Source organism: Vipera ursinii, assembly GCF_947247035.1.
Source record: "Vipera ursinii genome assembly, chromosome: 1".
Classification (NCBI taxonomy): Eukaryota; Metazoa; Chordata; class Lepidosauria; order Squamata; family Viperidae; genus Vipera; species Vipera ursinii.
In genome coordinates this window covers 141,295,645-141,322,819 of record NC_139512.1, presented here as the reverse complement: position 1 = coordinate 141,322,819, position 27,175 = coordinate 141,295,645, and the positions used below count along the sequence as shown (strand labels likewise).

Genomic DNA, 27,175 nt, shown 5'->3' with positions numbered 1-27,175 from the left:
CAAAGGGCTTTGTGACACCAAATAGACTAATACATTGATTGTGGTATATCATGCTTTCACACACTATAGCCCACTTCATGAGAAGTAAACAGGAAACACTGGAGATCTATGTGGGTTCAGCTGCTAAAGAGAACAGGCATCTACCTTCCAAAAATGAAGAATTTGTCAATGGCTAGGTCATTCATAATGCTGCCATATGTCACAGGCCTTGTGACATGTTCAAGGCTAAATTTCCCAAACTTTAGGATATATATGTTTATATGGATATATGGATATATGGATATATCTAGACCGGGATGCCCTGCGTACGGTCACTAATGCACTCGTGACCTCTCATTTAGACTACTGCAATGCTCTCTACATGGGCTGCCCTTGAGGACCACTCGGAGGCTCCAGCTGGTACAGAATGCAGCCACGAGAGTTGTGTTGGGAGTCTCCCAATACTCCCATGTTACACCTCTACTCCATGAGCTGCATTGGCTCCCAGTTGTCCTCCGGATAAGATTCAAGGTGCTGGTAATGGTTTTCAAAGCCCTACATGGCATGGGTCCAGAGTACCTTAGGAATCACCTGCTGCCAGCGTCAACTTCCCTCCGTCCAGTGCGCTCCCACAGAGAGGGCCTCCTAAGGGTTCCGCCGTTCGGAGAATGCCGTCTGGTGGCTCCCAGAGTGAGGGCATTCTCTGTGGGCGCGCCTGACCTATGGAACCATTTACCGGTTGAGCTCCGGATGGCTCCCGACCTTCGCTCCTTCCGACGCGACCTAAAAACCTATCTGTTTGAGCAATCCGGTCTGGTCTGACGGGTTCTGTTGTAATTATTGTTTTAAGGTAACTTATCTTCTACATTAATGTTTTCAATATCTGTATTTGTGCATTTGATATTTATGTCACTGTTCACCGCCCTGAGTCCTTAGGGAGAAGGGCGGTATACAAATCAAATATATATATCTCGTCTACCAGCCATTTGGAAACCCGCCTTGATTGACAGACGAGGCCCAACCACCAAGAATGATACCAGACCCAAACTCATGATAACATCACATGACATCACCACCACACAACCATTCAAAAAGCAAATCCGAACCCACAACGATAAAGACACACAACCACAAAACAGAAACCTAACTACAGCTGCAACATCAGCCACTTTAAACCCCTCCAAACCACACAATAAGCAAATTGACACCCACTATAAAAACATGGCACCACCACAAACACGAAGCCGAACAAAAGCAGCACAACTCACCAGCTCAGGTCTGGAGCTGGCAGCTGAGACCAGCCCATCCACTCAGAACAACCCCCCCCACCCAATCAGAACACACTCACCATTCAAAACACACTCCCACCCAATCAGAACACACTTGGTCCCCTACCCAATCAGAGCACACCTCCACAGAACACACCCCCTCTGGCAGTTTAAAAAAGAGGAACAAACAGCCACATGCTTCTCCCAGAAGAAGGAAGCTAAAGCCTGATGATGACGGATGGGATTCCATCGAAACGTTGCGCCTACACCTTTAGTTCTACGCGGGGAAAAACCCGAAAAACCAAGGATCCATATATATATATATATATACACATATATATGGAGATATATATGGATATATATATATATGGAGATATATATATATATGGAGATATATATATATATATATATATGGAGATATATATATATATATATATATATATATATATATATATATATATATGGATATATATATATATATATATATATATATATATATATATACACACACACACATACACACACACATACACACACACACTGTCTATATTCAGATGTGCTTTCTGGGGACAAGAATTGTAGCTGGCAATTGGACGGCTGGTAAACAATCTTTTTTCTTGCCTCAGCAGCAGACACAAATAGTCTGGGATAATATCTAAGCAGAGAAATTTTAGCCGCCCAATTTTAAAAATGGTAGCCCTGAGAAAAAGCCCACTTAGCAGCTGCATTTATTGCATGCCTCACCAGTGCACTGATTGATGGTACTTGCAAGTGCCTTGAAAAATATAACTGGTGGAATACCATCAGTATCAGTAAAGGGAAAATGGCTACCTAGTAAGTTAGCTGTGGCAAGCAATACATGTTCCTCCTGTTACAGTTGTATTGATCTGAATTCTTTATAGGTTGATTCATCTCTTATTGCAGACGTGGGCAACCTGTGGACCACAGCGGGCTTCTGAACTTAACTGTGCAACCTTCAATGCCTTGCCCAGTTACCCTACTGAAATTCAGAGTAAAATGGTGATAATTGGCAGAATGATTTAAATGAGGACTTGGAACTAGAGACAATATAAAATTCCGGAGAGATACGCAATTCACTAATTCTTCATAATTCACTGTCCAATTTAGCTGTTTATTACTATGCTGATAATCCTCTTTTATTTAACAACTCCTTTTTCTTCCCATATAGAGTACACACAATTTCTTGCTTATACATTCTATAAAAAGACAATGAAATAATCACTAAAGAATTCTTATTCTAATATATCAAAACAAACATTTTTACAGATACAAGCCACTGCGTTGTTAGAAATGTGCAACTTGTATTTACTTCAGGGTTTTTTTTATAGACTTTTGATTGCCAGGTTTATTGGGAATAGGATTCTTCACTACATTTATTACCAATCTCATTGTTCCGATAATTTGACCCTATTAATTTTGTGTGCTAAATTCCATTTTATTTAAAGCTAATTTTAAACTCAGGAGAAACAAAGATGCATAGTTATTTAATAAGACAGACCTAAACAAAGACAGCTGTGCATAAGGCCTAGAACAGACAAGGTTTGTTTCTGAACAAACTCATGTGGAATGTTATGGCAACTTTTCAGTACCTTTAATGAGATTTGAACTAGTTTGGAGTCAGATCTCTCTCTCGATTGTGAGGCTCAAAGGGAAATTATTAAAATATGAATACGCCGCTGTCATTTACGTAAACTCTCACATTCAGTTGCACCACTGTTACCAAGCTTCCCTCGAGATATCAAAATTACCAGTGTAAATTAAGACTTTTGGAAACGAATAGTGAAAAGATACATCTAGATATTCAGGAAAGTTAGGCATTGATCATCTTTAGCTTTCTACCTTTCATGACGGTTTTCTAAAATTATTACGGCTACAATTTTCACCTTACGCTTGAAATAAGCCTTACTGCATTATGCACAACGCTACTGCTCACATAACCATGTACAACGCAGTCAGCCTTTCACAAAACCTAGTTCGATATTACTAGCATTACTACCATACACGTCAACGTTCCTATTTCATCAACCGGTTAGTTACCACGAATCGTGTGTTTCTCGTGAACGCTTTAGCAAAAGGTTTCTCTCTCTCTCTCTCTCTCTCTCTCTCTCTCTTCATTAATACCAAGTTATTTCGCAATAACTCCCAACAGGGTACATTCCAGCTTCAATTACAGCTCCGCAGCTGAGAAATTCAGCCCGGGAAAAAGCAAGATCGCGGCTTAAAAATAAAAATAAAAAAATCGCCGTTCGGTCGGAGGGGCGCGACGTCCTTTTCCAAAGGAATTAGCTCGCCCCCGCCCTCTCCCCCCCAAATAAAAACACCCTTGTGCGTTTACACGGAAGGCAAACGCTGACTCCTGACTTAAGCCAGGGGTCTTCAAACTTGGCCCTTTTATGACTTGTGGACTTCAACTCCCAGAATTCCTCAGCCAGCAAAGCTGGCTGAGGAATTCTGGGAGTTGAAGTCCACAAGTCATAAAAGGCCAAGTTTGAAGACCCCTGGCTTAAGCCCAGCGGTCGGAAGACTTGGGGACCCCAAGCACCTCTTTTCCCAATCCTTTGGGGGGGGGAGAGAGAGAGAGAGAGAGAGAGAGAGAGAGAGAGAGAAAGAAGAAGAAGAAGAAGAAGAAGAAGAAGAAGAAGAAGAAGAAGAAGAAGAAGAAGAAGAAGAAGAAGAAGAAGAAGAAGAAGAAGAAGAAGAAGAAGAAGAAGAAGAAGAAGAAGAAGAAGAAGAAGAAGAAGAAGAAGAAGAAGAAGAAGAAGAAGAAGAAGAAGAAGAAGGGCGGAGGGAAATGAACCGGGAACGGGGCAGACGAAAGGAAGCCCCCGAAGACCCCGCGACGCGCGCAAAGAAGGCAGAAGGAGAAACGGAGCCGCAAGAGCGCCGGCTTCTTCCTTCCGCGTCGGGGCGGAGGAGGAGAGGGAGGAGCCGGCAAGGCAGCGCGTCGCTCCTGCCGGCCTCCAGGAGGGACCAACAAGGAGGAGGTGAGTTTCCCCCTCTGGGTGGGGTAAAAAGAGCCGGGGCCGCGCCAAAAGCCAAGCGGGTTTGGCAAAGGGGAGCGCACGGGGCGCGCTTGCCAGCTCGGCGCCGCAGGTCGGAAGAGGCGGCCAAGGCGGAGGGCCTACTACGGGCTAGCTAGCTAGCTAGCTAGACAGCCCGGCCGCCTCTCTCCAGAAGAGGAGGCCGGGCGAGCGGGAAGGAGGGCGGGTTGCAACGAACCGCGAGGAAGCGGAGGCTGCCGGGGTGGGGTAGGGTGGGGGGGGGGCGTGAGAGCTCCTCTAGTTCTGGCCCAGGAGCGTTGGCCAAGCGCGCCTGCGTGTAAAAGAAAAGAGAGTATATATACACTTGCGGGAAGGGAGGGTGGTTTGGGGGTTTTTTTGGAGGTGGGGGCCGAAGTCATCTGCCAAGCTTGGAGAGGTCCGGTTCTCACCCTTCACGGTTTCTTTTTTTCTTAATTGGCCCAGCGGCCTCCGGCGGGGCGTCCCAGGCCGCTTCTAGGAAGCCTCTCCATTTTGCCTTTCGCCCGTTCTGACGTTTTCTCAAATGGGGCTCGACTCGGCGCTCTGACGTTCCCCCCCACACAGCGCCGCGGCCCAGGCCAAGAAGCCCCGTGTGACGCCGAGAGGGAGTTCGGAGGGGGTCCCGGGTGCTCTGTGAGCTTGGTTTGTTTTCTTGCAGACGTTTCCTTACCCCGAATAGGTAACATCGGTGTACGTCTGCAAGAAAGCAACCAAGCTCAAGAGAGCATCCGGGATCCCTGCAAACATTCCCCCTTTATTCGAGTTCTCCTGCTCGAGGGCAGAGGGCCTTCCTTGCCCTCTGCCTCAACCGCGGGGTTAGAGGAAGCGAATTTAAGCGGCTCGTTTGGAAACCCAAGTGCTGCGGAAACATCTTTTAAAATGAGGGATCCTTGGTGCTTTCTGAATAGGGTGCTTCTCTTTTTTTTTTTTTAAAAAAAAATCTTTTGAAAGGCAGCATAGACCCACTGCTTTCCTACCCAGAGGTGACTGACTGGCTGTTGAGTTAAAATCTCCTTTTCCTATATACTAACCGGATTAGGGAAATTCATGCTGAACCATTTCAGTACTGGAGCCTCTACTCGAGGCGCGCAAGGGCTAAGCTTATTCTGTGTGGAAATGTAGTAAGTAAATAAATTTCCAGTTAGAGGGATTCGGCATCAGGCTCCAGTATTTGAAGACGTTAAGGCCAGCCTTCCTCAAACTGGTGCCGTCTAGAATTATTGGATATCTGTGCCCATCATTCCCAGCCAGTGTGCCAGGGGCTTTGTAGATGGGAATTGTAGTCCATGTGGGAGAGGGCCCAGTCTGGAGAAAACTGAATGAGTAGATTGGCCTGGATGGTTTTACATGCTGAGCTGCTACAAGAGAGGTTACTCTTTGAAGCACTCTTAAATTTGCCTTTCTGATCAGCCCCATTACGTTTTGTGGCTTTCTAAGTTATGTGGAATCATCACTTATTTTAGCACTGCCAGTGATAATTTCTCCATTTGTGGAAGCAGGGCAGGGGTCTTTAACTTTTATGGCTCAAATGCAGGGTGGAAATGTAGAGGGTGTGTGAAGACATTGGCCATCATGGGAGAAACTGCTTATTCAGAAAGTGCCTACTATAGTGATATGGCCATCCATAAAAAAAAGGTGCAGTGTAAAACCTTATCAAAGCTGGAGTTACGGTGTAATTATAGCTTGCTGATCCCTGGTTTGTTGGATAAGCCATAATGGGTTTATTGAAACAACCTCAGGTCAAAATCAAAGTCCACGTTATAGTTTAGGATGAGGTACTATCCAGTCAATGTCTCTTTGCATAGCTGCTCAGAGTAGTAGACTAGTGATGTGTACTTATATAAATGACTTTTTAAATGGCAGACTCTAATGTATTTTGTTAGGAGGGTTGATCAAATTCAGCTTTTTGCCAATCGTGAAATGTTTTGCTGATTTGCAACTCAGTACACGTTTAACAGTGCAATAAAGCCAATGAATACAAATTGTGAAGTAGAAGATTAAAAGTTAACAGATAATAAAATTATACGTTATGATGTGCCAATTCTCAGTTCAGTCATTTCTGATTCAGGGCTTTTATGTTTCCTCCCATGTTAATATTTGTGAAGGGAGAGAGATATTTGTCACTATATATACTTGTTTAAAAATACAAAGCATTCAGGTCTGTTCTTTCAAGATTACTGATAATTGTGCATATTATTTTGAAATAAAGGTAGGAATTGCCCTTCTGTAATACATCCTAAGAGATTAAAGAAATTACCCTTAAAAGGGAGATTTCAAAGAGGCTGGGGAACCAAAAGGACATAGATTGTAGTATTAAGGGCCCTTTAATATCAAGAAATAGAATTGCAACATTTGCTCATCAATGCATTCCTGGAAAACTGCTTGAAATGTGCTAATCAGTCTGAACTTAAGGCTACAGTGGGACAAAAAAGTATTTAGTCAGCCACCAATTGTGCAAATTCTCCCACTTAAAAAGATGAGAGAGGCCTGTAATTTTCATCATAGGTATACCTCAACTATGAGACAAAATGGGGGGAAAGAATCCAGGAAATCACATTTTAGGATTTCTAACGAATTTATTTGCAAAATATGGTGGAAAATAAATATTTGTTCAATAACAAAAGTTCATCTCAATACTTTGTTATATACCCTTTGTTGGCAATGACAGAGGTCAAACGTTTTCTGTAAATCTTCACAAGGTTTGCACACACTGTTGCTGGTATTTTGGCCCATTCCTCCATGCAGATCTCCTCTAGAGCAGTGATGTTTTGGGGCTGTCGCTGGGCAACACAGACTTTCAACTCCCTCCAAAGGTTTTCTATGGGGTTGAGATCTGGAGACCCAGCCACGTTTCATCTTCAATGCCCTTGCTGATGGAAGGAGGTTTTCACTCAAAATCTCACGATACATGGCCCCATTCATTCTTTCCTTTACACGGATCAGTCGTCCTGGTCCCTTTGCAGAAAAACAGCCCCAAAGCATGATGTTTCCACCCCCATGCTTCACAGTAGGTATGGTGTTCTTTGGATGCAACTCAGCATTCTTTCTCCTCCAAACACCACGAGTTGAGTTTTTACCAAAAAGTTCTACTTTGGTTTCATCTGACCATATGACATTCTCCCAGTCCTGTTCTGGATCATCCAAATGCTCTCTAGCAAACTTCAGACGGGCCCGGACATGTACTGGCTTAAGCAGGGGGACACGTCTGGCACTGCAGGATTTGAGTCCCTGGCGGCGTAGTGTGTTACCGATGGTAGCCTTTGTTACTTTGGTCCCAGCTCTCTGCAGGTCATTCACTAGGTCCCACCATGTGGTTCTGGGATTTTTGCTCACCGTTCTTGTGATCATTTTGACCCCACGGGGTGAGATCTTGCGTGGAGCCCCAGAACGAGGGAGATTATCAGTGGTCTTGTATGTCTTCCATTTTCTAATAATTGCTCCCACAGTTGATTTCTTCACACCAAGCTGCTTGCCTATTGCCAATTCAGTCTTCCCAGCATGGTGCAGGTCTACAATTTTGTTTCTGGTGTCCTTCGACAGCTCTTTGGTCTTGGCCATAGTGGAGTTTGGAGTGTGACTGTTTCAGGTTGTGGACTGGTGTCTTTTATACTGATAACAAGTTCAACCAGGTGCCATTCATACAGGTAACGAGTGGAGGACAGAGGAGCCTCTTGAAGAAGAAGTTACAGGTCTGTGAGAGCCGGAAATCTTGCTTGTTTGTAGGTGACCAAATACTTATTTTACCGAGGAATTTACGAATTAATTCATTAGAAATCCTACAATGTGATTTCCTGGATTCTTTCCCCTCATTTTGTCTCTCATAGTTGAGGTATACCTATGATGAAAATTACAGGCCCCTCTCATCTTTTTAAGTGGGAGAATTTGCACAATTGGTGGCTGACTAAATACTTCTTTGTCCCACTGTACATATTTAGCCTGCCTCTGTGGGGCAACTAGATATAAAGGAGAAGAGTCTTCTGTATTCTTCTTGCTGTTTATTTGTTTACTTATATCCTGTCCTTATTACTTCTACAAACAACGCAAGATGGTGAATATCCAATGCATCTTCCTCCTATTTTCACAACAACCACCCTATGAGGTGGGTTAGGTTGAAAGAGATTGACTAGCCCAAAGTCACCCAGCTCATGGCTAAGGCAACACTTGAACTCAGAGCTCCTGCTTTCTGCCTGGTGCCTTAACCACTAGGCCAGACATGTCAAACACAAGGCCCGGGGGCCGGATCTGGCCTGCGAAGTGGTTTCATGTGGCCCGCGAAGCCATCCTGGAAACAGTGAGGGAACGGCCCCCACTGCCTTGGCCCTGGCCCAGAGACCCTCCTTCTGCCAGAGACCCTCAGATCTGCCCCACTCCTGCCCAGGCCCCCATAGGCACCCTTGATGCGAAGGATGTAGAGCTGGCCACGCCCACCCAGTAGGCCATATGCACTCTAGCCACGCCCACCCAGTAGGCCACGCCCACCCTGGCCATACCCACCTGGCCCCCTGAGGGCAACTGCAATGCTGATGCGGCCCTCAATGAAATTGAGTTTGACACCCCTGCACTAGGCCAAAGTGGTTTGATTTAGCATTTGGATTTTTGCAGCTCAGGTATGATAGCTGTAGCTATACCATTTCTTTGGAGATTTATATGAATAAGGCCTTATTTATACTGTACTTGAAAATGTGTAGGGTGTTTTTTTCCTATGCAAGAAAGTTTGAATATTATTCCAGCTTGGAAATTAATGATTTTTCATTTTTAGATTTCTCTAAAGCAACAACAAAAAAAGAAAATGTGGGGAAACAGCACATTATAAATATGCTATATTTTCCAGAATCAAGGCTAATTATCAATCTTAAGTCATGTATGTTAAATGTAATAGTTACATGGTTTTGGCCTTAAAGTTCATTATGGAAAACAGATACTCTCATTGGTGTCTTTAATTTTTCCCCTATAAATCTTAACACATACACTCCTTGTTAATGCCTGGATTGATGTGAAATTCAGATTGATCATTTTAGGAAAGGATGAGGGAGAGACTTGAAGCTGGCAAAGTTTTCTGCCGATGTTCAGAAACATTATGTGACGTGCTGGAGCAGCTAGGCATAATAAGAGCTATAAACATGCCCAACCCATGATTAAGTCATATGACAACTATATTACCAATACACACACACACACACACACACACACATATTACTAAGGTTTATTTAATATTTATAAAGTAGAACTTTCATTTATGTTGTTTATATCTATCTGTAAGTATATTACAAAGTTATTTTGCTGTATAAGAATTAAATTGAGATTTTTGCATTTGAATTATGTACGTACAGTCTTTTATGGATAGGAGACCAACACTAAATGAAAAAAAACCCTCTTAAAATGGATCCATATTGTGGGGGTGTTTCGTTTCTAGTGAGTGATACTTGGCAAGTGCGTGCAGATCTGTTAGCACATAACTGTGACAATAGGAATAGCAGACTGGAGGGAAATACTTGAGGTGTAAATGTATGCACTTTCTTTGAAGGAAGAGGGGTGGCTTTTGAAAGTTTCTATACTATGCATAAATAGTTCTTGGATGCTAACCACACATTGTTAGTTTTAATCTTAGTATGGTGGTCAGGAATAAAAGAGAAGCAGATTTCAGCCTGGTGTACTACAGTGGCTTGGTATAATTCAATAGAGCTGTTTTATTGGGCTCTATTAAACCAGCTAAGCTTAAGATTTAGTCATGACAGGAGTTTCAAATAAAAATCCATATGTAAAATGCAATATTGAATTTTAATTACAGCTTTCAAGACATGAAGTGGAATAAATTCTCCCAATTCTTTTTTTAATGTTCATTTCTTTTCTCAGAAATTTAAGCCTGATAAAAAAAGCTGTGTGAGCAGGAGAAAGTATATTTTGACATGTCAGTATAATCTTAGCTAGTTTTGAAAAACATGATGTGAACAAATTCATTTAGAAATGTTTATCTTAGATTTATGTTCCATCTCAATTCAATTTAAAGTTTTAACTGTGTTATACCCGGTCCGGACATTACTGATGTTAGTGAAAATTCTTGTGCAGATACATTTTTGTATAGATAAATTTTCTTTGTTTGGGGATATTTTAATAATTCGGATTGTAAAACTAAGAGGCTTAATTACTTCTTGGAATTTAACCATAATACTCACAGAGTCATTTATTAAAGTCTACAGTAGTTTAGAGTGTCATATTTTAAAAATGAGACTTTATAAGAAAAGAAGGTTAAGCTGGCTAGATATAGCCCAGATGAGAAGCTAGAGTTACTGCCAAAAGTTACAGCCAATGACCTTTGGTATCTTTTCTTGGTAGACATTTTGTAATCTATCATATTTTAGAGTTAATACTACTGTTTCCTATTTATACTATTCATGAGGTCGTTAGCCATCAGTCCAGAGATGTGTACAAAGCCTTCCTGAAAAATCTTTACTGGTTTCGTATTTGTGTCCTGGTTTCGTATTTGTTGATTTGCTTTATTTAAAGTGCATTTATTTATTTAATATTTAAAGCCCTGAATGATTTTAGGATAACTGAAGAACAAGTTGGTTGAATACAAGCCTTCTTACCTAATGGAAATGCCTTTGAAGCCCACTTGCCTGTTCCAACATAATGATAATATGTATGATTAGATTTGGAAGGATAATTTTGGTGGCTAAATAAACTTAGATCTGGAATTCTATTTCGAAGAAAGAACAATCATCATACATATGTTTTTCAAAATGAAAAATGTAGAATTAAAAGGATATAAATAAATGACAAAGCATCATAAAAACAAATGTGTGCATGTACATATGTGATATAAAGAAGACATACAAATGTTTTAAACATCTGTATTCTACATTTAGACATCTAGAATGATACAGTAAAACCTCTGACAGTTGACCACCTACGGGACTGAACGAAAGTTGTCAACATATAGAACAACCGTACTGATATGTACGTGCCTCATTTTATTGTACAGCTTTTATTAGCGAATGTCATGCAGAAACACACATAGTGAAAACAGGAAAATCATTTGATAATACTGTATCATACAAAATCAAAGTGATCGTTCTTTCTGAAAAAAGTCAATTTTAGTCTGCTTCTTTCTCTTTAGGAAGGTAAACAAAGCACTCTCAATGCTGACTATACCACTCAGCATACCTGGGCATTTTTCTATGGCAGATGACTATCTGCAATTTCTGTGTCCTTACTTAATTCTTTTGCTTCATCAGTTGCTTCCAGCACTTTTCTGCTGGGCTGTACCTTGGTCGATACTGATTGGAAAATTGTTTCTGGATCAGGGTTAAGGTAGGGTTTTGCTTCTACAGACGGACCATTGGTTTGCGTTATAGCAATGACGCACTGCAGAAGCTGGCCTTGGTAGTACATGTTGAATGTTTTCATTATGCCTTGGTCGAGAGGTTGAATTTTTGATGTAGTGTTTGGAGACAAAAAAATCAGTTTCATGTTTGTAAAATGATTCACTTGAGGATGGCTAGGACAATTGCCCATTACAAGGAGAATGGACCGTTTATTCTTCATTTCTCGGTCCACTCCTCAAATAAAGCACCACTCATCCATGCACATTTGTTAGATTTCCAGGTGATGGGAAGGTCTTTGGGCTGTAGGTTCTTGAGTGAGTGTGGTTTTGCCAGTTTACCAATCATCAAAGGTTTTAGCTTCTCTGGTCAAGCTAGCACACCACAGAACTGAAATGTTCTTTAGAAGGTTTTCCACTCTTACATTTGTCACCCTTCATAACGAGGCTGCTGTCAGGCATCCCCTTGAAAAAGAGTCCACATTCGTCAGTATTAAAGATCTCATCTTTACTGCTGAATCAAAGTAAAAATATTGTATTCTTTGTTATTCTTCTTGAAAGAAATTCATTGCTACCAATTCTGAATTTCACTTTTCTTGCACTTGGTGCAAAGTGGACTTGACTGGTCCAGTTATAGAGACTAAATTAATACTGTGTGTCAAGGTCCAGATACAACTTACCGAGGTGGTCAATATAGAGAGGTTGACTTTCAATTGTGTACATATAGGGTATGTCCAGTCAACGAAAATAAGGTCAACTTAGGGAGCTGGTCAGTGTAGAGAGGTGGTCAACTATGAAGGTTTTACTGTATTTTTTAAAGACAGAAGTAATTTATTATGAAAAAAATCTTGATAGTATTAATAAATGCTGTTGTAATATCAGCAATTTATAAAATATCTGAACTATTTACATTGCTGATGAAGTGTTCTGCTGTTTTTATGTTTTCAAGTATGGGCAAACATTAAAAATAAATCTCATCCATCCTATTCTCATTTTCTATTTTGTACTCATTCACATTTGATTTTTCAGGACACATTACACGTAACAACTTAGTTCAATTGTTGGTATGAGCACAACTTCATTCTTACACCTTCTATCATCAATGATCTGATCAGCAAAGTATAATTCAGTTCTTTCCATTTTAGAATCGTTTATGCTTTAAGAGCTAGCATCACAAAATGTGTATCTAATTGGAGCTTGATGATTGTAGAACACAGAAATTGTGAGAAGACCAGGTTTACTATCTAGGAAAACCTATTGGGCACAAATAATGCATGTCTAGAAAAAGTACAAAGCACAAGCTGTTTTCACATCTGGGAACTTGCTATGAAAATCAATTCTTGTATTGTAATATTGAGTACTTTTTCCTAGTACTAACAGCCCTCATGTGGGAAATATTGCATACTAATAAAAAGAGAGTGAACATGGTTCTGTTTGAACCTCGATAGATCTGAGGCAGTTCAACATCCAAGCATATATTCTTTTAAAATAGCATCCATTCTAAAATGTGTCACTTAGGTAGTTTAAATGTGGTGCCCAGTCTTTTCCAGAACAGTAGAAATGGGTAAGTATTCTGTAGAAATGAGTAGGTATTTTTGAACATCCATTGTATTCAATTTTTATTGGACAATAATTTTATTGTCAGAAAGTGTTCCCATTTAAAGTTGTGTCTAGATCAGGGCTCCCGGGCCCCAGCATGCCAGCAACCTGTCCACACAAGCAAAGCCCTATCCGTGGGATGCACGCAGCACACAAAACCACGGCCCTGCAGTCCACAGAAAAACCTCTCTCCACATAACCGGTCCCTGGTGCCCAAAAGTTTGGGGATCTCTGGTCTAGATGAAATGAATGGAACCTGTGAGAATGTACCATTGAGCCAGGGTGAAGATTTTATGTTCTGCGGTATTATTTGTTTAAAATGTCCTCGCAGCTTGAATTTGAGATGTTTTATATTAGCAATAATTATAATTGAAAATAATATACAGACAACCATTCATTTAGTGACCATTCACAGTTAACAATGGCACTAAAAATAGTGACAATGACTGATTTTTACATTTATGACTTGCAGCATCCCCCATGGTCATGTGATCAAAATTTGGGTGCTTGGCAACTGGCATGTATTTATGACAGTTGTACAAATGTGATACCATTTGTAACCTTCCTAGCTGGCTTCCAACAAGCAGAATTAGTGGAGGAAGCCAGATTCATTTAATGACTGCATGATTCAGTAAACAGCTCCTGTGGCAAAAGTGTAAATTGTAAAATGGGACAAAACTCACTTAACTGCCTTGCTTAGCAGTGGAAATTTGGGCTTGTGGTTGTAAGTTGAGGATTATATATAATATATTGTAAGTTGAGGATTATATATAATATATAAGACAAATGAATACTTGAAGTAGGTAGGATTGGTTCTTAATAGATTCCCATAGAAGAACTAGCAGGTATCTCAAATTAGATTTACAGCTGAATGCCACACTATTCTAGAGCAGGGGTCTTCAAACTTGGCCCTTTTATGACTTGTGGACTTCAACTCCCAGAATTCCTCAGCCAGCTTTGCTGGCTGAGGAATTCTGGGAGTTGAAGTCCACAAGTCATAAAAGGGCCAAGTTTGAAGACCCCTGTTCTAGAGGATAAATGCATTGGAGAATTGACAGTTTGGTTAAGTGGCTAACTGCTAACACTTTCCATAATAACTTTTGTGATGAATCAGACCAAGTGTGCCAAGGTAATGTTTAAATCAAAAATGTTGATTGTTGCAAAGCAGGATTGTAATCTAGTGCTCTTTAATATCATGGGTAAACAGTGACTGGGGGCCTCAGTACGCAGTGGGCACATTCCTTCCCAAGAGAAATCCCGGGCCTTTAGTATCATGATTATGCTCCTGGGATTCTCATGAGTATCAACATACTTGTGACAGACTCATGATAGGTGATTACAGCTCAGTGCTGTTTGGAAGTGTACCTGACTGCTCCTGTCATAACAAATTGCCTCTGACCGTCATGTTTTTTAGATTTTTATCATGACTTCATTATTTTTATATATAACTCGAGAGAGAACATACCCAGTATTCCTTCCTCTTCCAATTTTGTCCACAACAGCTACCTTGTGAGGTGAGTTGGGCTGAGAGAGAATGACTTGCCCAAAGTCACCCAGCTAGTTTTCATTCCTAAATCAGGATTAGAACTCATAGTCTCCTGGTTTCTAGCCTGGTGCCTTAACTACTAACTAAACTAAACTGTGGTAATACCTATAGTTTCATAAGATCTTCACAAGATCCCAAACAATTGTGTTTTTTTAATAATTTGAGACTGGAGACTTTAAATTAGGATGGAAGAAGCTGGTTCTCACTGTTGTCTTTTAACATAGGGCCTCCAGAAACAATATAGTATACAGGAATATTGGTACTTCAGTAGATAAATCTCCAAGCACACATCTTAAAAATACACCTTAACCATATTGCTTTAGATGAGATGTGAAAGTAAAAATAAATGTGTGAATATCCAACAGACTTACATGAAGTGCTTCACAATTTAAAACCTGAAAATACAGTTCTAAATGTCTGGTGCATATATTTCTTATATGATGAAAAAAAGAAATTGCTAAACTTTTAGCACAAGAGCCCTCAAAATTTTTCAGCTTCATGTTAATATACTGACTTGTACAAATCCACCTTTTAACTTCTCAACTATTGTATAACGGCTATATTGATTTCCCTCCTTAGAGAAACTGAATATGAAAGAACAGTTTGCTCAAGGCCACCCACTGCATGTCTGAATTTAGCCAGTCAACTCAATTTTCCAGTTTTCTTAGCCCAAGGGTTTTGTGGGGACCCCACCAGGGACTTTACAGGAAGATTTAAAGCAACATTGGTTTGCTGTTCTGACCCAGTAACATATAAGATCTTAAATTAATATCATTCAACACACTCTGGTTTGTGTGGTTTGTTATATTTGCTTTTTATACTCTGGAGTTAGGTGCCCCAAGGGGAAATCTTAACCATATTTTTGTGAATACAAAAAGCTTGAGGTCTCTCTAGTAAAAACTTCCAGAAAATTTGCTGTTGACCTTGGTTGTCTACTGGACTGCAATTTAATACATGGTGACCTTCTCATTCCAACCTTGCACATAGTTTAAGGTAAATCAGAGTTTTCCCAAATAAACAATTACATGATCTTTCAGCTTAACAAGAACAATTTCCTGTCTTGATCTTACACTTAACCTCCCTCCTCCGCACTAGAGGAAAAAAAATGCTTCTGTTGTCATAAATTCCTTTTGTTTTGGATATGATTTATAGTCATACAGTTACATGGCCATGATCACTGTTGCTGGCAGTGCTCAAAAAATTAGTCTCACTTCTGCATAAAACTCTTAAGCTTTCTTTTTAATTTCATCTATTGTCTTATAAAACAGATGGTTATGCTAGATGTTTTAACTACAAAAAACTTCAAATCAGGACACTGCATTTGAACATTCAATATTTTCATAATTGGACTGGGCATATTAAAATGAAATTGTTGAGGATGAATCAAATCTTCACTTCTAAGATTATGAGATAAATAATTCATAGCAGTATTTAGATACCAAATCTGTACTTCTTAGCAGCATACTGAATATATGCTTAATGTTAGTACCAAAGAATGGCAGATTTGTTAGTTTTTATTACAGATTTTCTGAGACAGGTAATTCAAATTTTAGGGTTCCCCTTTTTCTGAAAGCAGAGAAATCTGATGAACAAGGCTAAAAAGGCTATAAGAACAGTCCAGCAGGTTTTCTTCCACAGATATTCTGGGAGTATTAAGAACAAAACACTGCTGGGATATATTTTGAAGTTCCAAAACAATGTTCTAGAATCTAGAAATTGCCTCAAAACAAAACAAAATATTTCAATATTTCAGTATTTCAGTTTCTTTCAGATGATTTTTAATTGATAATGTTATTTGCCAAGTGTATCTTCTAAGAATATGGTCATAGGGCAGCAGTATATGCATATTCAGTGGCATCTAATGCAAGCCATGATTTCATTGGAAAAATTAAATACACATCCTGACATCTTGATGGAAGCTCTGACACAGTTGCAAGAAAAAGTATGTGAACCCTTCGGAATTATGTGGTTTTTTGCATGAATTGGCCATAAAATGTGCTCTAAACGTCATGTAATTTTGGTTTCATCTGTCCACAGTATATTTTGCCAGTAGTGCTGTGGAACATCCAGGTGCTCTTTTGCAAACTTCAAACGTGGACAGTTGAAACCAAAATTGAGTTGTTTGGGAAAAACACACAACACTATGTGTGGAGAAAAAATGGCACAGCATACCAACATCAAAACCTCATCCCCACTGTAAAACATGGCGGCGGGAGCATCATGGTTTGGGGTTGCTTTGCTGCCTCAGGGCCTGGACGGATTGTTGTCATTGATGGGAAAATGAATTCTAGAGTTTATCAGGACATTTTGCAGGAAAACGTACAACCATCTGTCCACCAACTGAAGCTCCGCAGAGGATGGGTGATGCAACAGGACAATGACCCAAAGCACACAAGTAATTCAACAAAACAATGGCTTCAACAGAACAGAATACGCCTTCTGGAGTGGCCCAGTCAGAGTCCTGACCTCAACCCGACTGAAATGCTGTGGCATGACCTTAAGAGAGCGATTCACACCAGACATCCCAATAATATTGCTACACTGAAACAGTTTTGTGCAGAGGAGTGGTCCGAAATTACTCCAGATCGTTGTGCAGGTCTGATCTGCAACTACAGGAAACGTTTGGTTGAGGTTATTGCTGCCAAAGGAGGGTCAACCAGTTATTAAGTCCAAAGGTTCACATACTTTTTCCACCCTGCACTGTGAATGTTTCCATCTTATCTTCAATTAAAACATGACAACAGCTAATGTTTGTGTAGTATTATTTTAAGCAGACTGTGTTTTTCTATTGTTGTGACTTACATGACGTTTAGAGCACATTTTATGGCCAATTCATGCAAAAAACCACATAATCCCAAAGGGTTCACATACTTTTTCTTGCAACTGTGTATATGTGTATGTGACACATGTACAAAAGTGGTAGAGTTTGTATTGTAGTGTTGCAGTGCACTTTGTGTAATTTGTCCGTCCCCAAACCTTTGTGTTCAAGTTTAAAATATATTCTCTCTTCCTTTAAATTAACTATATTTTTCTGATTCATAGAGCAGGCACAGAAGTGCAGACCAGGGCAAAACAGCTTACTTCAAAACTAAGTTCTAAAACTTTTTCAGAAGCTAGAGTTTGTAAATGCATCTTTAAAAACAGTGTTTTCTCATGAGATATCAAGTAATGCCTATATAGCTACAGTTTGTGTGATATATATTGGGGTTAGTTAGGATATAATAACATAATGCTATGTGGACAAGCTGTGTGCTCCTAAGCTGTCTCCTCCTGCACATTATCTGATTTCAGTTCCCAAACCGTATTTTATTTTTACTTATCAACTGCAACCAGACTGCTAATTTATCAGATGTTGTAAATAGGTCTGTTGTGACTAGGGGATAAAAACATTTATGCGGATTCAAAGATGGTACATCTACATCCGTTATAGGAAGCCTTTGGAAACAAGGGCCATTGGAGGTGTTTACACAGAGTAGATGGGGTTACATTACTTAATGTATTTAGAACTGGAGTTTGGGCGTTGCCTTGAGGCCTCATTTTAACTCTACTATGTTGGGGATTACACTCTGTTTTTGGTTACCGTCTCAAGCTGACATTTAGTATGATTTTATTATTGTATGCCTTCCAGAGTTGTTAGAGAATGAGGCAGTCTTACAAGTTTAATAAATAATCTGAAAGTGCCATCACCTTTCAGAGTGGGCTCCAGGGGTTACAAAAAGAGGGCTAGATAACACCACCCTTCATCCTGATGAATCTTAAACAGTCTACCTTACCATATTTAACATTGTATGAAATAATGTCTCTTTGTTCTCTTCTGCCCTAAGCTGTTTCTTCACTTTCTCTTGATTTGGTCAGATGGTTCCTCAACTCTTCCAAGCCAAAGGAGTGGTATGAGGGCTAGAACAGATGCATATTGCACTAACAAATGTTCTATTGGTAGCAGACAAAAATAGACTGGACAAAACCCAATCTATTTCACAACAAGTTGCAGATTTCCTAATAAGTACTAAGAAATGTCACGGGTCTCTCTGTGTTAAGGATTTCAGTTCTTATTTTTCTAGAAGTGTTTAATCAACAATAATCCAAAATCCTGGCTGAAAGGTAGCTGACTATTAAAAACATTAGTATTTCTCTTTTTGAGTTGATTTGATTTCTCAGAAAAATTAAGGAAGTGGGCACCAGATTGAACCAAACCAGCCAATTTTTCTGTTTCAGTTATCTGCTTCTTCAGTGCTCAGTAGGTTTGCATAGTTTTTCTTTTCCTTTAACAGAAACCCAATATATTGGCCACACATATTCTTTGCTCCTGGTTTCTTCTCTTAAGAAAATTACTACTTACATTTAAAGTTCAATGTTATACCAATTTCTTTATTTACCTACATTGAGAATTCTAACTGTGTAATGTAGAAATGCTCAGTTGGCTTCATATATTAAGCAAAAACATAGTTTCATTTGAGTTTACTAGTTCAACCATATATAGAGGACTTCAACTATACTATATCTGTAGCTAGGGCTGCCTGGATTTTGCAGCCCAAATTTGGTAACTCTAGTTTAAGCTTTTGTATGAACCTCATCAATTGTGGATTGTAAACTATGGTCATATGGCTCATTGCATTTCCCCCCTTATTTAATAAAACATAGATAAATTGTAGATTTAGACAATTTATGACTTTAATATCATAATTTGATGAACAATGTAGAAATCTATAACTGTTCAATGCTTCTTGTAAATCGTTGACTGCTTTAAAAGTTAAAGATTACATGGTAGCTTTTTATGTGGACATAGCTCATTGATAGTATTTTGGCTAAAACAAAATAGGTGGAGTTATGTTAGATCCAATATGACCATATTTCTCAACATTTTTGATTCCTGGGAAAAAAATATATATAGCATTGTTTTAGAACAAATAGTACAAACTTCTACTGAAAGAAGTGTATATGGGATTAGCGATTTCATACAAAATGGAATTGAAAAGCCTTACAAATTCTTTCAAATCTTTAGCTAGGAGTAAATCCCATTTTAATTTATCAAATTTTCTTTCTGTAAATATAGGACCTGGCTATATGTCTACGTATTTTTTCATTTATATCTCTAGAATTAACATCTAACTGCAATGAGATGTTAAGTTTATTTGTGTGAACATGCAAACTTAGTGTTAGACTGTTTTTTGAACAGCATTTTTTTCTTGGCTTGTATTAGCTGGATTTCCAATAATTTTCAAGCCAGTGTCACTTTCCAGTTAGTTCTTTGCAGCATAGTAAAATAAAATGAGCAATTGTTTTTGTAAGTATCAAAATATAGTCTATTTTTGGAAGCTTCAGAAAGAGATCTTATAGCAAACAATGTAAGGCCTGTGAAAGCTTAGTAAAAAAAGAACTGGTTGCAGATATTTCTAATATATTTTTCATAATTTTGGGCCCAGTGTCAAGTAGAAGCAGTGAGAAAATTGATCAGGGAGTAAGGAATAGTTTACAGCGAATCTAGACTTCCTGTTCATGTTGTGATTTCAAATCTTGAGTGTTTTTTAAATAATAAAATCTCTTGCAAAGAAATTTTATTTTGAATGTCCTAGGGCAAATTCCCATGTTCTAGTTTTATATTACAGAATGATCCCTATGTATATAAACACTACGAGACTATATTATTTAAATGTTGGCATGAAACATATTTATATTAAATGTATTGGGCCATATTTGTAATTCCCACAGTTTTGTCGATTTTTAAAAGGTATTTCATCAGAATTTTTGTTCTGTTGTGAACTCTATATTTTAACAAAATAGCATCTTTTATACAAAGGAGTGTTTTATTCTGCACCTTAATCATTTTAACTATATTCATGTCCTTTTTTTTCTCCTTCTCCAGATGATGTATTAAGGAATTGTCTTCTGTGTTTTTGTAAAAAGGAATAATCAGTACAAGAAACCACTAGACACATAAACAAGACAAGACTAGAATCGACTCTGTGTAACACAGAAATTTATTTCATCCATCTGCAGCATTCTTTAGCAACGTAGGATAGTCCTACCCCAGACACTTTCACATCTTGCTTCAAATATAGCTTTGTTAATGTTTTCTGTGATTTGAAGTTTGTCCACCTATCAGTTTCATTGACCAAATGATGCTACTTATCTTCTTTCAGTTTAATAACCCACAAGTTGACTAAAGAAGTGTTTCTCTTGTCAAGCTTTTCAAGAGTTCTGAGAAACTACTTGCTAATTTTTTTTTATCTAGCAAAGCTGAAAGTTATTAAAAGTGTGTGAAAATTTCCGTATAAAGAGATTGCTATATTTTCTGATAGCCTTAGCCTCAAGGGGGATTCTAGGACTGCATATAGGAAAGGAATAATTTTGTGTCTTTTGGAATTGACTAGGTTTCTGTTCAAATGATAATGTATGAAAATGTCTAAGATTATTACAATATCAATTGTTTGGGTATAAGAATTGTGTTTGTGTACATCCAATATTTATTTATTCATTAGAGAAGTGTTCTTCCTGCCAGGCTGATCTGAAAAAAAAACTATAATTCAGTTAACACTTCATGCCTTATCTTTTCCTAATGTAGGTAAAAGTGATGGCTTTTATTAGCTGCTCTTAAGAAGCTTTGAGTAAAAACAGCTAAACTCAGCAACTTCAGTTGAATTATGAAACATTTAAGTCCTAAATGTTAGAAACAGACAAAATGAAATTTTTCCATTGGTGTGCATATAAATAGGCCTAGCAGGAAGAACAGTGGAAAAGATCTACTATACAACCATTTTGTATTCACAAGTCTTATACTAAGTCAGTTTACCTCCATGATGGATGGGAGAATCCTGAGGTGGTACCGGTATATTGAACTGTATAGTGATGGATTGGTGGGCAATTTCTTTTTAAAATGCAATTGGGAGAAAACCTGCTCTATGTTTGACATCACAAAGAAAAGTCTAAATTCAAAACTTGTTTCTTTAAGGGTTCAATTCACAGGTAAATATTCATACTGAGCTAAATCTGCTGGGAATCCTTGACTTACAACCATTCGTTTAGTGATTGTTCGAAGTTACAGCAGCACTGAAAAAGGTGACTTATGACCTTTTTTCACACTTACGACCATTGCATCATCTCTATGGTCACTTGATCAAAATTTAGACGCTTGGCAACTGACTCATATTTATGATGGTTGCAGCGTCCTGAGATCATGTGATCACCTTTTGCAAACTTCTGACAAAGTCAGTGGGGCAAGAAAGGTCATAAAGTGGAGCAAAACTCACTTAACTATTGTCTCACTTAAGCAAAGAAATTTTGGACTCAATTGTCATAAATCGAAGACTACCTGTATCTCATGTGATGAAACCAATTGAGCAGAAGGGGCTGGAAAGTGTTGGAATTTTAGACAATCTAATGGAAAGGCAGGAGATTGAACCCAAATCATTTTTGCCCTAGCATTAAAAAAAATCCTGTTTGGAATTGTGAAGGACTCTTCATCCAAAGGTTTTTCGTTCATGTCCATTCATTTCTCGACTGCACGTGCAAATAGAGATATTTAAAAGTTCTGTCAAATGAAGAACTCTTATCTTTTAAGCACAAATGTGCTTGCAGCAAAACATATTAAGGGCAATATACACTCTTTATATACATTCTGCTTGTTTTTGTTTTGCATTGCTTCCTGGAGTACCCATGTGGCTTTTATATGAAAAGCTACATGTTGTATTTAAAAAAACAACGTGGAAATCAATAAAAATAATTTCAGTCTTTCATGCCCTTTCACAAATATCTATCCTCTTCAAAAGCTGCAAAAAAAAGGTCTCTTCAGGATATAGTAAGGTTCTGTACTAATTTCTTTAACTTTTTAAAAGTTTATTGTACATTATTTTTTATATATTTTGATAAGCAGCATATAACTTTTAGAAAATGTATTTTTTTCTTTTCATTCTTTACTTCCCCCATTACATGAATGAGGGCACTATGATTGATAACACAATGATTTTTTTTTAAAAAAAAAGATGAATAGTTGTTCTGAATGGTTGTGCATCATGATTCAGACCGAAATAATTTATCACACTTGGTCCTAAAGGAATACTTTTTATGTAGTTACTTCCACTGTTTCTTCTTCTCATTTTCTAGTAGTGGTTCTACTGTACGTCCCAATTGTGTGTTTTGCAATTTAATGCATTCTCAGAATTTTGGGAACACAGCTGTTTCCATTTTAAGGAAATGCTGATAGACTTTGGAAGGTAATTGAGACTAGTCTTCCTATATCCAGTATTTGTTTGTTTATTTATCAAGCTTGGAACCAGGGACGTCTTGAGTACTGATAGGGGAGCGGCGTCTGAGTAGGACAGCTGTTGAAAAACTGGGTTCTGTTGGGGTAACAGCTCCAGTTCCTGATTAGGGTACCCTGAAACACTTCACAAGTCCTTAAGAGCAGGAACGCCAATGGACTGAGAGTTGAAATAAATACAAGTGTGCAGTTATAAAGAAGAGCTTCTTGGGAGCAGTAATTTAGTCCGAAGTTGTTGTTGATGGAGGTTTGAAGCCTGATATCTATATCTATATAGGACATAATCCAAGTGCTGCAAATATTATCTTCGGACACATTTATTGCTTTTTAATTATTAAGATAAAAAAAGAACCAAACACAAAAATAATAGTGATGTTGATGTATATCACTTTGACCTAGCGGGGTGTTGTTTGCCCCAGAGGAGAATTCAGTAAGTCCTATCTGGTTGCCAAACGTGCTGATTCTCCTAGGGAGCAGGGTAGCCTGCTTCTAAAAAGAGAAAGTTACCAGGATGTTTCACTCCGTGTTGTTTAAGGCAGGGGTCACCAACCTCTGGTCCGTGGACTGGTACTGGGCCGCGGCATGCCAGCAACCAGACTGCACAAACAAGCAAAGCCCCATCCGCAGGATGCAGGCAGCACACAAAACCACGCCCCGTCCGGTCCGCGGTAAAATCTCTCTCCACATAACCGGTCCCTGGTGTCCAAAAGGTTGGGGACCTCTGGCTTAAGGAGTCTCTTCTGATATAGCCAAGAGACAGAGACCCTCCATGAATGAACTATGAGTATGCAGGAGCCACTTCCAGTACTGAAAAAATCTCAGAAGTGACACAAGGGCATCAATAAAATTGTGACGTCACAGTGTCCCACAAAATGTATATCATCAATATACAATGAATTTCACCTTCATTTCTTTACATAGGCATATTAAAAATAGTGGTGCTTTGAGGGAGGGAAATAAAAAGCATGGTGTGAATCTGCTGACTCACCTACTTTCTTTCTTTTATTAAAAGTACCTGATTAGATTAACGAAGACGTATCCCCTTTTAAGCATTCAATGCAAACTTTTGATTGTTTGGGGATTTGTTTAGCCTTGATGATGTGCTACTGAGTTTTCCCTGAGGTTCATGTTTCTGTGCTTTTTGCAACTGATGATATTTCTAGCCTTTGGAATCCTTAGAACAAGCAGCTGTTATTGGAACAGTCATAGCAGCAAGGTATGACGTGTGCTACATCAAAAAGGACGTTTTTGAGTCCAAAATTCATTCCTCCTGGCAAGTTCACTGATTGACAACCAGATGAGCAGAACACAAGGACAAAGAGCTGATTCATATAAATTATTGTCTTGGAACATTTTCCTCCCCGTTCAGTTGCTTATTGTAGTTTTTCCATGGCTGGCTGTGATGAAAAGCTCTAGACTTCCTGTTTAGAAGGTTGCTGGAGAAGGAGCCATTGTGGTGGCAGTTTTTCTCCTGTGAAAGCTTCGTGTAGCCTAAAAGCTTAAGTTTCTTCAAAGGCATTGGACTTATGCCATGGGTCAGGAGTTCTCAAACTGTGGGTCACGTTCCCCCAGGGGGTTGAGTTGGCTATTTATTTTTGAAAGTCTCTGTGTTCTGTAAATGAAAAAATGATATATATTGTTATATAGTCTAGATTTAATGATAATATCAAAGATTGACTTAATTTCAATAGTTATGTCTAGTTACCAAATGTGTCCTTTCCCCCAGCTTTTAATTTTAATAACTATAGTGCATGCAACCTTTTTTCTTCCCCTATTATTTATCTTTGAAGACACACACACACACACACACACACCAACCCCAACCTGTCTACAAATCCTGCTATGCTGCCTCCTCATGGGAGGGCAGAGATGTCCTACGAGAAAGAGCGAGGCATGGTGTGAGTATGCCAAGAGTATATACTTCTATTAGGGTTGCCCAAGATGTGAACATCCCAGTATTGGGCAATGGTAAATATAGGAAGATGTTACAGGTGAAGGATCACTTTAGTGCAAGGATGTCAAACTCACAATGTCACGTGACGTGTCCTGACATATCACGACTTTGTGGCATTGCCGGCAATGAGGTGGGCGCGGTTTCAGCGTGATGCATCTGGCCCACGGGCCGGCAGTTTGACACCCTTGCTATAGCGACAAAGGCATAATTTCATAACGCATTGCATAGGGAGAAGGCAATAATAAATCACTCCAAGGAAGGTCAGAGTTGTCTCAAAGGTGCTTTTTTCTTGAGGAGGAAGAAGAAAATGTTTCGCTTCTCATTCTAGAAGCTTCATCAGTTCTGATGTTGGGAGTTAGGAGGATAGGTACTGACGGTTGAAACTGGATGGTGGGGGGATGGAAGGATGGGTTCTGATAGGTTAGGTTCACCCTCCTATCAGAACCTATCCTCCCATCCCTCCACCATCCAGTCTCAACGGCCAGTACCTATCCTTCCATCACCTCCGCCATGAGAACTGATGAAGCTTCTTGGATGAGAAGAGAAACAGTTTCTTTTTATTTTTCAAGGAAAGAAAACAACCCAGTTGCTTTTGAAGAAAAAAGCACCTTTGAGTGGTAGGCAGGCGAGATAAAGTGATTGGACAATATTGTGCTGGATGATGTAGCCCTCAGATTGGAGACACCTCAATATGTTACTGGGGAGGAGCTGAGGAAGATGCAGCTGAATTAAACCCTTTTGGATGCCTGGTAAGTAATCTAAAGTAAAAACATTGAATGAATCAATTATTGTTTTAAGACTGTGGATAGGAGCAAATGGAGATGGATTGGAACTGTATACTGTTTACCATTCAAGACCATGAAAACCAAAGGAAGATCAGTGTTGCTTTCATAGTAAGAGGAGGTACAACAAAGATTGTGCATGGTTACAATACAGTCAGTGACCAAGTAATATCAATTAGATTTCACAGATAGCCTCTTCATTTGATGGATATTCAAGCTTATGCCTTTGATGGGAAAAAAAGGGGAAGACGACAAGTTCTGTGGTCAAGTTCAGTATGAAATTGTAAATCATGAAACAAGACATCCTGTAAAATTTAGAAATATAGATGGGCTAGATAGCTTAGGAAATAGAAATTAAGTAGCAAAACAATTTAGCCAATCCCATTGATTTTGTCTTTGCTTACGGAGTTTTCAAACACGCACATCAGTGCCTTTATGCGGGGACATTACTAGATGGAGAACACAAAAATCAAATTAACTATATTATTGGCACAAGAAGGTGGAAGAACTCAGTTATAACAACAAAGCAGCTGACCGTGGAACAGATTGGAAATTTCAAATGCAAGTTCCAAGTCAAACTAAAGCATCAGAAGAAAATCTAGTAGTGTCCATAATATGATATTGACGCACTGCCCACTATTTTAAAGGAAGGCATCCAGAATCATTTTGAAGCCCTGAAGTTAGTAGGAACCAGAGAAACTGTGGAATCAAATCCAAGGAGGTGTTAAAGAGACCCTAAAGATCAAAAAACTAGAAGAAAACAAACGGTATCAAAACGAAGGAGGGAAATTGCCAAGAAGAGAAACCAAAGCCGAAAAAGACAAAAATCTTCGGAAGGAATTTAACAGAGTTCCAGAGAGTTGTTAGAAGAGGCAAGAAGCAATATTACATTGGCATCTACAGTATAAAGACAGTGAAGGTTGAAACAGTCATGCAGAGCAAAAAAAATCTTAGAAAAGATTTGCAAACTCAGAAGGAGGTTCTAGCAATGAACTGGTATGCTAAAGAGCGTCAGATAGTAACTGATTAATCAGATGAAAGGAATGTGCTGAGTTCTGTACAATAGAGATGTCAATATTCAAGACACCTGATATTCCTTATTTACAAGAACCTCTAGTATCAGAAAAAAGAAATTAGACTAATGGGAGTCTGTGTGTATGTGGTGGTGATGGTGGAGGGGAGAGAATACATGAAATTATAGGAGAATACTTTGAAAATAGTTAATATGATTCAGAAATGGAGCTCCTAGGTCCCTTTTTTTCCTGCTTTAAAGAGATGTGCCCAATTGAATCATACTCAAAATGCAAGTTTTGCTAAATCCACGACTGTAAGTATAGCTAACAGAAGCTTTTAGAATTCATTTACATAAAGTGTTTGAAAGAATCTGAATTTGGCTTCCAATATTTGCCCTGTTTCTGCCTTCTTCAA

At 39.0% G+C, this 27,175-nt stretch overlaps 1 protein-coding gene across 1 annotated transcript in view; it reads left to right on the top strand.

Moving 5' to 3' along the window:
- The first annotated feature begins 3,760 nt into the window (after positions 1-3,760).
- The window catches only part of GTDC1 (glycosyltransferase like domain containing 1), a 269,028-nt gene continuing 245,613 nt past the window's right edge, over positions 3,761-27,175 (top strand). The window contains exon 1 of the mRNA XM_083348753.1: positions 3,761-4,252. Within this exon, the coding sequence (XP_083204879.1) occupies positions 4,060-4,252 (193 nt within the window). The 5' untranslated portion in view covers positions 3,761-4,059. The remainder of the gene's footprint in view (positions 4,253-27,175) is intronic.